This window comes from Sinocyclocheilus grahami, unplaced genomic scaffold, assembly GCF_001515645.1.
Source record: "Sinocyclocheilus grahami isolate Dianchi unplaced genomic scaffold, SAMN03320097.WGS_v1.1 scaffold52.1, whole genome shotgun sequence".
NCBI lineage: Eukaryota > Metazoa > Chordata > Actinopteri > Cypriniformes > Cyprinidae > Sinocyclocheilus > Sinocyclocheilus grahami.
The window spans coordinates 1,524,204-1,539,104 of NW_015505231.1; the positions used below are offsets into that span (position 1 = coordinate 1,524,204).

Genomic DNA, 14,901 nt, shown 5'->3' on the forward strand with positions numbered 1-14,901 from the left:
TATATATATATTAGGGCTGCACGATATATCGTTTCAGCATCAATATCGCGATGTGCGCATCCGCGATAGTCACATCGTAGGATGTGCAATGTTTAGTATAGGCTACTTACTTATCGTTATATTTATACGGATTGTTTTCTTTGCTCACACACAAACACTGGACGCGACAGCTGTACAGAGATACCCATTTTAAATACATTTCATATCAGAGCAACTGCACACGATTTTCAGTGCTGGAAATCCGTTTATCCTTTGTTGACATTTCCGTGTCGCCGTGGAGAGCGCAGGTCAAGGTTGCTTAGCAACGGCAGATGCCACAAAAGCGCAAGCTCCCGAGCGTGTTGGAAAGAAGGAGAAAGCGGCGCGACTGTCGTTTTCCCACGCGTTTTTACATGTGAACGGCCCCAAAGTCTGTCTGCACTGGATGCAACAAAGCGACCATTGCCAATCATTTGAACTTTATGTCAGTACGTCATAAATAGAACGCAGCATCAGTTTACTGTCGGGGATTTGTCGTGCTACCACCATCCAGTGTAGACTGACAGCATCACTGATTATAATGGGTTCATTGTATTTTGTCGCGTCGCGCCGCGCCGCTCGCGTCCAGTGTAGACACGTTGAGAGCCACACAGATGCACTGAATTCTGTTCACTTCTGCGTCTATTTGTCCCTGAAATACTGTTTTCTGCAAGTATCCTTGTAAACGCAGATGCTTATGGCTTAGGTGAAGGGAAACAATTGAGAAAGAAAATGGATGTGTAACATTATATTGGTTTACAGCAGTTTAATGTTCCTGAGGCTTTTGTTACAACAAACAACAAAACACAAAGAAAAATCACTTTTGTAGCTTTAACACAGATTTATTAGATTTATACAGTGAAGGCTATGCAGTGTTATTTTACATTTGATTATTCAATTTCTGTACCTGAATACTGTTAGACTTACCTGAAAAATATAAAGCACTGCTTATTTCATTTGTATCTTTGTTCTGCTGATTTATTCGCCTACAAAATCATCCCAATCATTGATTGGTTTTTTATCATCTCAGAGGGATATACTGTATATACATTTATGTATATATATATATATATATATACAGTTACGTCCATGTACTGTATATTTGGACACAGGCACAATTTTTGTTATTTTAGCTGTTGACCAAAACATATTCAAGTTACAGTTATATAATGGGTATGAGCTTTAACGTGCACACTGAGCTTTATTTTTAGGGTACACTCATCAAAATTGGAGGAAAGTTTAAAGGGGTCATATGATGCTATTTCAATTTTTCCTTTCTCTTTGGAGTGTTACAAGCTCTTGGTGCGTAAAAAAGATCTGTAAAGTTGCAAAGACTAAAGTCTCAAATCCAAAGAGATATTCTTTATAAAAGTTAAGAGTCAACCACGGCTACCTAAAACGGCTCGTTCGAACACCCCACCCCCACATGTCTACGTCGCAATGTGTGAAGATTTGCATAACGCCACCCAAATGTTCACGCAAAGAAAGAAGGCGTAACTTTTATTCTCGCTGTAGTATTGTTGCCACCGCCGCCATGTCGTGAAGGTGCTGTGTGTTTCGTTGAGAAAGCTAAACTACTTTGTTTGGCCAAAAGAGTACACGACTAGAAATCAGTGGTTAAGTTGTATTTACAACACTGTTCCAGAACAGTACAACCCAAATATTCAGATGTGTGCAGCACATTTTATGGAGGACTGTTTCCTGATCCTGGGAGAGTAGACTACAATGCCGGCTGTTCTGACTCACAGACTGTAGGTATGTTTTTTATATATAAAGAATTTGCCACTGACGATTCAAACGTGAGTTTTGGGCAGTGTAGAGTAGGGCTTGTTGTTTGTCATTTCTCCGATCACAAATGCAGACATGGTTTTATGTTTACGCGGCGCGATGCAATGCAACATGTAAAAAGACAGTACATGTCATTATAATCCGTAATTATGTCCCCACTGGATGCAACAAATGCCTCGTTTATAATGGGTTTTCATGTTTTTTAATTGTCGCTCCGCCCGGACAGGGCATCACAATATGGTAGGGGTATAACATTTCCATCACAGGCTTGAGGTATTCGGCCAATCATCACACTGGATAGCTGGCCAATCACAGCACACCACACTTTTCGGACCGATGAGCTTTGTAAAAATTTACGCGTTTCAGAAAGGCGGGGCATTGAGTAGAAACAATAATGTATAGTATGTGGAAAATAATGTATTTTTAACCTTAAACCGCATAAACATTTCATTACACCAAATAATGTTCTTTTTAGCAACATCATTTGACCCCTTTAAGGAATTACAGCCATTTAATATGTACCTCCCCCCTTTTTCAAGGGACCATAAGTAATTGGACAATTGACTCAAATGTTTCATGGACAGATATGGGCTATTCCTTTGTTATGTCTTCATCAATTGAGCAGGTAAAAGTTCTGGAGATGATTCTAAGTGTGCCATTTGCATTTGGAAGATGTCGAAGTGAACTCACATCATGCAGTTAAAGGAGCTCTCCTTCAAAAACAAAACAAATCCATCTGAGAGATAGCAGAAACATCAGGAGTGGCCAAATCAACAGTTTGGTACATTCTGAGAATGCACTGGTGAGCTCAGCAACATAAAAATGCCTTGACGTCCACGGAGGACAAGAGTGGATGATCGGAGGATCCCCTCCATGGTAAAGAAAAACCCTTTCACAACATCCAGCCAAGAGAAGACCACTCTCCAGGAGGTACTGTGAAACTGTCACTGTGAAAGTCTACAATCAAGAGAAGACTTCATGAGAGCAAATACAGAGAGTTCACCACAAGATGTAAACCATTCATAAGCTTCAAGAATAGAAAGGCCAGATTAGACTTTGCCAAAAAAAAAACATTAAAAAGCCAGACCACTTCTGGATAAGCATTCTTTGGACGATGAAACTAAGATCAACCTGTCCCAGAATGATGGGAAGAAAATAGTATGGAGAAGGCTTGGAACAGCTCATGATCCAAAGCATACAGCATCATCTGTGAAACATGGTTAAAAATATTAAATAAATATCATATGAGAAATGGAATAAATCCAATAACCCCTGCCCTGCACCCAGTGTTACATACTACACATGATTGGCTTAGCAATAAAAACAAACAAACAAAAACAACAATAAAATGTCTTGCATTTAAAATAAGCAAAAGAGCAAAGCTGCTCCAACCACAGAAGATAGTCGTTTTTAATATCCAATTATTAGACCCTCTACCATAAAAATCACAATAAAGAATGAGAAATTAAAAAAAAGTATAACATCCAGCAAAAGACACAAAAGTTAAATGCATGATATTCACAATAAACATTCAAGTATGTATCTCTCGTATGAAGTGAATGTTGTCAGCTTGTAAGTGCTGTAACAAAAAACCGAGTAACCATTTTATAAACATTATTCAGGTGGAGTGTAACGCAAGACAAAATGAAAGCGGGAAATTCGTTTTGAATTAAATTTATTTTCTGTACCTTTTTAATGGAATGTCGACTAGAGCTAGAATTAGGCTAGAAAGGGCTACCTGGTCACCGCCAGTGCTACCGTCAGAAGAAAAATGTGCCTATTTATGTGTCAAAATCATACAGACCATAATTACGATTACATTTACTCTTAGGCCTAGTGGACAAAACCCACAATTACACAATTAACTATTCGTGCAAATTATTGTGTAATAATTGTTTATCTATAATGGCTTGTCAAGATAAATGTGTAATATGAACCCAAATGTTCTTGTGGATCATTACAGTTACCTGAAAACACAGTAAAGTAAATCTGATCTAACACAAAAGTCACAGTGGTGTATTTGTGCCCCTAACAGATAGTAAGTTCTTTTATTAGAACTGCATGTTTAGAGGCACTTCAGAAAATTGGTGATTTGCTACTAGATATTAGGGTTGATCTGAATCACATAGAAAAGTTAAAAAGGTAATTTAATGACAAACCAAGCGCTTATGTGGCATGGTGTTGTGCAACCTTCATTCAAATCTGGGCAAAAATTATTTACATGATAAATCATGTTTCATCCATCCCTTTTTAGTGAATCACATCAGTGAACTTAATTTATAACATTTTATCATTTTGCAAGCATCTTTTAAGGTAATATTATTGCAATATCGTTTTCAAATATGAAACTTACATTAAGTATTATTATTATTAATATTGGTTCAATAGCTCCTCAAAAAAACAAGCGACTTGTTTATGATTTAAAATAAAATTCGTAATAAAAAGACACAAAAAAGTTCAAAACTTGTAGACTGTAAAAGGCACACAAACATTAATAATGAAAGAAAAAAAGTGATCAATCGCAGTAATAGTAGTCCAACGCTCAGCAGAGGCATTAGCAGTGCTTGGTGAGGTATGCGTAATTATGTGCATGATAGCGAAAGTTATTGTAAACTATGTTTGTGTGTATACGTGTGTTCTTCAGCAGTGTCTTTTACCCATGCCAGAGGTCATGACTCACCTCGAGAGCCATCAACCCTCAATGCCATAAAACCAGACAATCTCCTCCCACTTGCGTCCCTACTCGCATGAAAACCACTCACGTGATCCAGACCTAGGGGAGTGGACTGGGCCGGGCCGGGCTGAGGTCTCAACAAATAAGTGTTACCCTGGAGACAACCAAGCCTCACAATAAACTATTCCCTGTAATCCTATTTCAGTAGTAAATACAATCCTGTCCCAGCATGTGCAGTCAAAACCGAAAAAAATACTGTTTTTGACACCATGTTCAACTACAACTGTATTCATTCTATATGAATAGATATGTGCCAGATTATTCTCAGATGTTATGAAGAACCTGAAAAAGTTTGATCCTGTAGAGGTACCAAGCTATTTTGGAGAGGATTTTGCTGAAGACAAGGGGTGGGGAGGGGGGTTGTCGGAGGGTGACCTTCCCCACTGGAGTGATGTGTGCGTCTCTGTCTGTCTGTCTACACATGAGAGCGGGAGGTCAAGTTGAGCCTTAGAGGCTGTCTGCTCCTGAACGGCAGGAACCACAGGATCTTCCAGCGAGTGCCAAACACCTCAGCCATCGCTTGCTGCCACGACCGGCGCGGTCCACTGGGGGCATAGAATAAATTAAAGTATGCATCTTAAACTAATGCAAAATAATATCACATTTGAAATATAAATTATGCAGAGAACCTAAGAGCTTTAGGAGAGACCTAGACTAGTTTTCACAAATTTTACGTCAGTGAACATTTCTCAGTGAAAGTTAATTTTTTTTAAATCAAAATATATTCTGTATAGGAGACACACCCTAAACATTTTGGCTTTAAAAAAAGCTATTGTGCAAAGTTACTGCACTAGATTAAAGAAGGTTTATTGAACACAAGTTGACCTATTGTGCCCAATAGCAGGGCAACAGCCTAACGGAAATTTTCCAGTTAATTTTCAACCATTTTTAAATACAAAACAATTGAGAAAAAACACAAAAGTACAAATATCAAACCACTTTTTTAACCATAAATGTTCATTTCGAATGTTTTGAACCCGGTGAAATTTTATTAAAAGAAGTAATATTGTGAAATATTATTACAATTTAAAATGACCGTTTTCGTTCATTTCAAGAAACACTTCAACCATTTTAAAAACAGTTGTCCTGCTTACAACTTTTGTGTAAACTGCAATTTTTTTTAATTCTTTGATGAACAAAGTTCAAAAGAACAGCATTTATTTGAAATGACTTTAATGTTTAAAATAATGAAATGCAATGAAATAATTAATTCATAATAATACTAATAATAATAACATCTTACAGAGACCAAACTTTTGAACAGTGCACATACAAAACCAGTGATAGATAGATAGATAGATAGACTGATAGATAGATAGATAGATAGATGATAGATAGATAGATAGATAGATAGATAGATAGATAGATAGATAGATAGATAGATAGATAATGTGTGATTAGACATTTGACTCCTATTCAAGCTGAGAACTAGTCCCAGTTTCCATGTCTACATGTAATGACTGGGTAGAGGACATTACATTATTATTAAATGGCTGATATGATGCTGTAAGTTTTGATACTTACATGTCTTCCAGTAAGTGTGACATCTTCTCTATAGTAGTTGCATCCTGTTGTTGAAAACAATGAAAGATATTGCTTTGTATCACCACTGAACTATGAACATGTCATTTCTTATAAATTTAGGAGACAATACAGCGACAACTCATGAAATGATTTATGACAGCAAGCCAGTGGATTCAAGGGGGTGAATTGGATCAGTTTTTGATCTTTCCCACGCTGGGAGTGAAAACTGCAATAGCATACACTGAGACAAAAGAGAGACAGTGAAGCCGACAGCAGCAACACTCCCTTGGTGCCCTCCTCACCTTGCCAAGTTGGCACAGGGGCAAAAGGGCATCTGCCTGCGGACAATGGGACCGCGTGCATAGGGATGCTAAAATCCCCCCTGCTTGCCAGGTGAAGAGACGCGGCAAAGAGGGAAAAAAAACTGAATATGTAAATAAGGTAGGATTAACAGAGGCGAGACTGAAGGGCCTGTTTGTGTGAAAAATGGTGGACGTGTGACTGACAGTGGCTTTCTAGAACAATATGTGCTTTGTGTGTGATACACAAGACAAATACATAAAAAAGACTCCATTCCCGAAGCCATAAGACATTATGTAAGAAGTCTGACTTGAACTGTTGAAGTCAGATTCACATTGTGAACCGCTAGAGGACACACTCTTGGCCTGGAGCAGCCAGTGTCATGCCAATTGGACCTGGCTGCAGTTCAGGCTGAACTGATCTCGGCTCAGAGAGCATGCGTGAGGAAAAGATCTTTGCAGGGATCAATGGTTAAGTCTGCTTCCTCACTTGCTATGACTGGCACGAGGCTACGCACTAACCACCCTGTCAGACGCTAAATCTTCTAAGACATCACAACACGGGATAGCAGGGTGAAGGTGTAGCTTGTGTGTTAAAGCACTGGGACTTTTCTGGCCTTTGGATAAGGAGATGGCTTAAAGGCAGGACAGGACACAAGATAAGACAGCTTAACATGGACTTTTAGTAACACAAGATTAGCGTTGTCAAAGGAAGTCTCCTGTAGGAATGGGTTAGTGTCAAAGGTCATCTAAAAGAACGGCTGGACACAGCTTGTGTAATATCTAATGAGAAAACTATTATGTTTTCAGTTGGTGGAATTACACAAATGAGCCTCTGTAGGAAGACTCAATTGTCCAGAGGGTTTGGAATGAGGTTAGAATTGGGCAAAGTGAACCAAAGCAAGTGCCGTTTCATTTAATGGTTGGACATTTGTACTGAGAAGATGGAAGACCCTCATGTTCAAATGACAGAGGATAGGATGTGAAGTGAGACGTGTTCTTTGACACACTTCCACAGCATATGGTGGATGCGTGGGGGTCAAGTGAACATGACTGGGAACCAGAGAATATGATTAAGGGGAGGTGTATTCTTTTTAAAGGGCTGCACTTTTTACCGAATTTAACTAGGTCACTACTAATCCTCTTTGCCTTGGCTATCACATGAAGTCATCAGTTAAAGGATCAGAGTTAAACATGATTATACCGCTCCCCCCAATCATAGCCATGTTTCAGGCCTAATCAACAGAGGAAGGATGGAGGACATAACAGAAGTAGAAGAAAAGAATGAAAGACTGTATTTGTTATTATAGCCAAACAGGTCAGTGTGGTTGCGAAGGCCAGCAGTTTGGTTTTTCCATTGCTTTGTCCTTTACATTAAAGGAATAGTTCACCCAAAAATGCTGTAATCAATTATGCAAAAGACCTCTTAGTAACACTTTATGGTGAGTATATAGCTAACGTACTTAAGAATCATTTGCAAACTATTTATTTGCAATAAATTTATATTTTATAAATTGTAGTCTTTACATCTTTAATACATTAATAGGCTAGTTGAAATAAAACAGGACAGTTTCTAATTCATTGTCAATTTAATTTAAAATTATTATTTTTACTGATGATTCACTGATAACTGATGCTTTTAAATGTGATCTCATGAGCATTTGTATGTATTTTATGTAACATACATTTAATTACATTTGCAGACACAAAAACACAATATTTACATATTGACATAACTACTGTCACTGTACATTTTAATTTTTTATTTATTAAAAAGTGGTTATATTTACGGGCTAGGGTGGTCCATAAAAACATTAAGTCATTACTTGTAAAGAAACTTAATGTTCATGTGTAAAGTTACTTGTTTTTTTGATAAACACATATGCTTAATGTATTTCTAACATTTTAGGAATGCAATTAATGTCTAATAAAGGTAGGTTATTTCCTTTAATTTAGTATTTTCTGTGACCTATAATCTAAAGTGTGAACTTTAACCATAGTGCACATTCTGTCACTAACACTGTTAACACTTGATAATAAAACATTTAAATCTTTACATATGAGCTAATTAAGCAATAATAATCTGTTAACTATTTTGACAATGAATGAAGAACTTTTTGCCCATAACATTAACGCATTAATGTATAGACAACAGTTTATAAGCTGTGAATTAACTATAAACTAATAGTTTGCAAATGAAGTGTTTTGTTACTGTATACTTATGAAGTCGGTTACCCCAAAACGCCATTGATCAAAGCACATACATAAAACCCATCAAAACTGTGAAACACAGAAACTCAACCATACTTGCTTGACAGGTCAGAGCAAATCTCACTGGTTCTTGCGTGTCAAGCAATCATGTTCGAACTTTTGTTTACCATTTTCAATCTGTTTTATTTATGACCTCTGATCAATGTTTATATGTAAATAAAACTTAAACTAAAATGTAATTAAAACTGTAATATAAATAAATATTAGGCAATCATGTCTTTTCAGAACACCTGGATTTGAAACTGCTATATTCATATGGATTATGTTTACTATGTTTTCATGACCTTTTTGAAGTGTTTCAGTAAAATATCTTCACATCGTATTTCGAAGATGAGTAAAAATCTTATAGGTTTTCATTTTGGGGTGAACTAACCCTTCAAAGGCATTGCATGCAGTTCCACAAAAAGGCGAATTTACTTGGCAACCTAAATATGGATGCGTGGGGGTCAAGTGAACATGACTGGGAACCAGAGAATATGATTAAGGGGAGGTGTATTCTTTTTAAAGGGCTGCACTTTTTACCGAATTTAACTAGGTCACTACTAATCCTCTTTGCCTTGGCTATCACATGAAGTCATCAGTTAAAGGATCAGAGTTAAACATGATTATACCGCTCCCCCCAATCATAGCCATGTTTCAGGCCTAATCAACAGAGGAAGGATGGAGGACATAACAGAAGTAGAAGAAAAGAATGAAAGACTGTATTTGTTATTATAGCCAAACAGGTCAGTGTGGTTGCGAAGGCCAGCAGTTTGGTTTTTCCATTGCTTTGTCCTTTACATTAAAGGAATAGTTCACCCAAAAATGCTGTAATCAATTATGCAAAAGACCTCTTAGTAACACTTTATGGTGAGTATATAGCTAACGTACTTAAGAATCATTTGCAAACTATTTATTTGCAATAAATTTATATTTTATAAATTGTAGTCTTTACATCTTTAATACATTAATAGGCTAGTTGAAATAAAACAGGACAGTTTCTAATTCATTGTCAATTTAATTTAAAATTATTATTTTTACTGATGATTCACTGATAACTGATGCTTTTAAATGTGATCTCATGAGCATTTGTATGTATTTTATGTAACATACATTTAATTACATTTGCAGACACAAAAACACAATATTTACATATTGACATAACTACTGTCACTGTACATTTTAATTTTTTATTTATTAAAAAGTGGTTATATTTAAGGGCTAGGGTGGTCCATAAAAACATTAAGTCATTACTTGTAAAGAAACTTAATGTTCATGTGTAAAGTTACTTGTTTTTTTGATAAACACATATGCTTAATGTATTTCTAACATTTTAGGAATGCAATTAATGTCTAATAAAGGTAGGTTATTTCCTTTAATTTAGTATTTTCTGTGACCTATAATCTAAAGTGTGAACTTTAACCATAGTGCACATTCTGTCACTAACACTGTTAACACTTGATAATAAAACATTTAAATCTTTACATATGAGCTAATTAAGCAATAATAATCTGTTAACTATTTTGACAATGAATGAAGAACTTTTTGCCCATAACATTAACGCATTAATGTATAGACAACAGTTTATAAGCTGTGAATTAACTATAAACTAATAGTTTGCAAATGAAGTGTTTTGTTACTGTATACTTATGAAGTCGGTTACCCCAAAACGCCATTGATCAAAGCACATACATAAAACCCATCAAAACTGTGAAACACAGAAACTCAACCATACTTGCTTGACAGGTCAGAGCAAATCTCACTGGTTCTTGCGTGTCAAGCAATCATGTTCGAACTTTTGTTTACCATTTTCAATCTGTTTTATTTATGACCTCTGATCAATGTTTATATGTAAATAAAACTTAAACTAAAATGTAATTAAAACTGTAATATAAATAAATATTAGGCAATCATGTCTTTTCAGAACACCTGGATTTGAAACTGCTATATTCATATGGATTATGTTTACTATGTTTTCATGACCTTTTTGAAGTGTCAAACTTTGGTTATTTAAACTTTTAACAGAGGGACAAAAATCTCTCAGGTTTCAGTAAAATATCTTCACATCGTATTTCGAAGATGAGTAAAAATCTTATAGGTTTTCATTTTGGGGTGAACTAACCCTTCAAAGGCATTGCATGCAGTTCCACAAAAAGGCGAATTTACTTGGCAACCTAAATAAACTGTATAATAGGTAGATTATTCTCTGAATGTCGCATTATGTGTGATGGAACAACCACCTCCCTTAAAAATGGTGGACAAAGTCATGAAAGCAGTAGTTCAATTTTATGCAAGGGTGAGTGTAACGTTTACAAATGTTTTTCAGAGGAACATCATAACTAGATTTTTGCAATTCTTGAAGGACATACAAATACTAGCATGGCTACCTTTTTTTAGGTAGGTTTAGGTTTTAGACTTTGATTATGTGTAAATAAAATGTAAAATCAGAGCTGTATCACATACTGTTGTCATGACCCACAACATGCATCTTGTTTCCTGTCCCCTGTGCATGGAACACCTGCACTGCAGTGTAAATGACTATATATCCCAGAGGGCCATCGTCTTGCAAAGGTTCACGCCAACCTGCTGCAAAACCAACCTGCAAGTAATTCTGTCTAGTAATGTGTTTAATAAGGACTGGAGATAATACTCTGCAGGAAAGTAGGTCTCCAAAAGCAGAACTGGACAGCAGTGTTAGAAATGGTTAAAAAGAAAGAAAGACAAGCCCATTGCAATTCAGTATGTGAGTAATTACCAAAATGATGCAATTTCTGCTGGTGAGATTTTGAATAGCGGACATTTTATCAAACCATTTACAAAAACCAAAAATAAAAACACTTAATACTCTAATTATCTACAAAAAGCATTCTGGGGTCAAGGAGTCTGAGTAGAGTTTGAGTAGAGTAGAAAATCCACACAAGACGACGAATCTCACCATAGCAAGTACAAGTAATCTCTATATCCAAGTCAATAGTTAAATCTGCTCAGTTAAACTCATTTATTGACTCGGTTAAAGAAAAAAGCGAAACTTACTGCAAGGATTCCTTTGACTTGTGTGTAGAAAAGGCTGCTCATTCCACCAAACATGATCAGCCCCATGAAACAAGACCCACGTAGAAGAGCCAATTCATGACGTACCTCAATGTCCGCCTAAAAAGACATGTTACACATGTGCTATAAATGCTCATGGACAATTTAGACTATTTCCAAGTTAAATCATTATGCTATGCATGCACAAAGAGGATTTTTGCACTGCAGGCAGTTATGGGAAGCGATGTGACATATTTTGCTTGTTTCCTTTCCTGCTGAAGGCTTTTCTGCATCTATTACACTAAACACATAGAAACACACACAGATACACAAAATCCACAATATTTAGCTTCTTGTGGGAAAGCTTTCCCAGGAGATAACGTCACTATCTCTCCCATACAGCCGTTTCTGTGCCCATACTGCATCTCCCGCTTCTCAGCTGCGTCTGTTTACTCGCACACAATGCTCCACAGAATAAACAAAAACAGGAAATTGAGCGTTATGGGCTTTTATTTGCAGGCGGTCTGCCGTTGCCATGATGGCTCAGCTGTTCAGCTGCATTCAAGTTGGAATGATGCTCCTTTGAATTTAAATGCTCTGACAGAAAATACACTACCATACTCCTGATTCTCGAGACATGCAACAAAACAAGTGCCACAACTTTACCTGCCATTAGTTTTTAAAATAGCCACTCAGAGATGATCACTTGTTCTTAATAAAAACGTATAATTTCATTTGATTTTATCAAAACGGTTAAATCGCATTCTCTCACTACCCCAATGCCACTAGTCCTCAGCCCACAATTCTAAAATATAAGATTAAAAACCGTAACTTAGGAAAAACAGAAATATAAATATTCATCCTTAAACACTAACATTAAAAACAAATTCACTACTATGTTTTGACAGCAAGAAGAGCTTGGCAGCTGTCTCTACTTTTAGTCAATCCAGACTTTACCCTGAAGGTCTTATTTCCATATTTCATCTGCTTTAGTTCATAAAGGTCACACGGGTTCCTGTTGTTATATTTATTTTTCTCTGACAGAAAATACACTACCATACTCCTGATTCTCGAGACATGCAACAAAACAAGTGCCACAACTTTACCTGCCATTAGTTTTTAAAATAGCCACTCAGAGATGATCACTTGTTCTTAATAAAAACGTATAATTTCATTTGATTTTATCAAAACGGTTAAATCGCATTCTCTCACTACCCCAATGCCACTAGTCCTCAGCCCACAATTCTAAAATATAAGATTAAAAACCGTAACTTAGGAAAAACAGAAATATAAATATTCATCCTTAAACACTAACATTAAAAACAAATTCACTACTATGTTTTGACAGCAAGAAGAGCTTGGCAGCTGTCTCTACTTTTAGTCAATCCAGACTTTACCCTGAAGGTCTTATTTCCATATTTCATCTGCTTTAGTTCATAAAGGTCACACGGGTTCCTGTTGTTATATTTATTATTTAAATTTATTTTGTCTTGTATAACAACTATGTACATTCCAAGCATTTCCAATACATTTTTTTATCAGTCTGTAAAATATTACATAGCAAATTACAGCTATAAAACATGCAATAAAACAGAAAAGGGCCAAACTTTGGGAATTTGCTGTTTGCAGGTGTGTTTTGGATGAAGTGATATGGCATCAGACCAGTATAACTGATCAATGCATGCAAATACAACTTGTATTAAGTTTCTCTCATTCAAAGTAACAGCTTATTCCGTAATGCTGATGCCACCTGCAGGTCCCTAATCTCAGATAAGTGGTGCAAATCCAATGTTAATCATCTGCCTCCATTGAGAAGATTCTACTGAACCTCAGAATAATAAAATTGGCTAAATGAAAAGAGCATACTACCATATATGTCTGCATAGCAGTATACATCTAACAAAATGTTATGCGTATAGTACTGTATCCCACAATGCAATGCACCTGACTTGACTATCTATATCAAATGTGATGAACGAACTTGAAATCATATCAATCTTGATTGTCTTTTAGTACTAATTGTACTCATAACCATTCAAATAATAAGTAAATATGTCAAATGTAATTTTAAAAAGTACCATGCTATTACTATCACTATGCCATAATACAAAAATAAAACATTTTAAAAAAGCTTGTTCATGGGTTTTACAATATCATGGCCCATATGTACTGTGTTTGCCTAAAACAATGTGTGCACTGAAGCTGAGGTCCACCCACATGACTCTAATGGAACAAGTGTACTTTAAAACCACTGATTTAGTCATAGTATATTATATATAATAGTCATTATATATAGAGAGAGAGAGATCAGTGTTTAAAACTATATAAAAAAAAAAACTGTGATTTAAAACTATAAATGTTACAGTGACTTTAAACACTTGGGCAGTATAAATGGAGGTGTGTAAATGAAAGGCCATCTTACCCGGTCCACCGAGGACAGGGGCTGGAAGTAGTAGTACTGGCAGAAGTCCAACACCAGAGTGTAGAGACTCAGAACCTGAGTGTAAAAACACAGCTGCAAAAAGAGCCAGTGGTTATCCTCCCCAACACAGTTATTAATCCTGCATAGACAGAGAGGAAAGAAACAGAGACATTTTTCAGGTATTTTTAATAAAGTATAATAAGAATTGCAAATGAAAAACATTACTTTAATACCTAAACTAACATGAATGTGAAAAATATCTATTATAAAACCTAGTGAACTAGCAATGGTACCACCCTGCTCTAAAGCAGCATCCTAAACAACAAAAAACTCAAATGACTATTATGAAGCACTTTAAATAGGTAGGAACTCCACAAGGCACACAAGTAGTGCTCCGCACAGGAAACTTGACTTAATTTGACAACTGATTTTAATACAGTTTGATATTAACATGTTGTAAACAAATCATACAAATACACAACTACATCACTTCTCTAAACATCCATGTTTCACTATGCACGTGGAAATTTGGATGATTCTTGAGATAATCGCAAGCAATGCAAAGTTAATACGATATATATTTTTTTTTAAATGTTATAGATTAATGTAGCAAATGAAAATTGTTAAAATGACCAAAAATATTTTGAGACAAAGGTTAATGCTTTTTAATGATTTTCTGTTTTGTTCAAGTTAATTAAATCAAAAGTTTTTTAACAATACAAATATGTAAAAGTATGGTATTGTGAGTGAAATGAACCCCTATGGCTGGCGTTAAAGGGACAGTAATTAATGTATATATATATATATATACGCACACACAGACACACAATATATAT

At 35.9% G+C, this 14,901-nt stretch overlaps 1 protein-coding gene across 2 annotated transcripts in view; it reads right to left on the minus strand.

The window, feature by feature from the left end:
• Positions 1 to 4,231: 4,231 nt before the first annotated feature.
• zdhhc21 (zinc finger DHHC-type palmitoyltransferase 21) overlaps positions 4,232 to 14,901 on the minus strand; it is a 23,209-nt gene continuing 12,539 nt past the window's right edge. The window contains exons 6-9 of one of the 2 annotated variants that reach the window (XM_016269436.1): positions 14,066 to 14,204; positions 11,647 to 11,763; positions 6,065 to 6,108; positions 4,232 to 5,085 (exon numbers count right to left, since the gene is read on the minus strand). In XM_016269436.1, coding sequence (XP_016124922.1) covers positions 4,956 to 5,085; positions 6,065 to 6,108; positions 11,647 to 11,763; positions 14,066 to 14,204 — 430 coding nt within the window. In that variant the 3' untranslated portion in view covers positions 4,232 to 4,955. The remainder of the gene's footprint in view (positions 5,086 to 6,064; positions 6,109 to 11,646; positions 11,764 to 14,065; positions 14,205 to 14,901) is intronic. The other variant, XM_016269437.1, reaches the window with a different exon arrangement.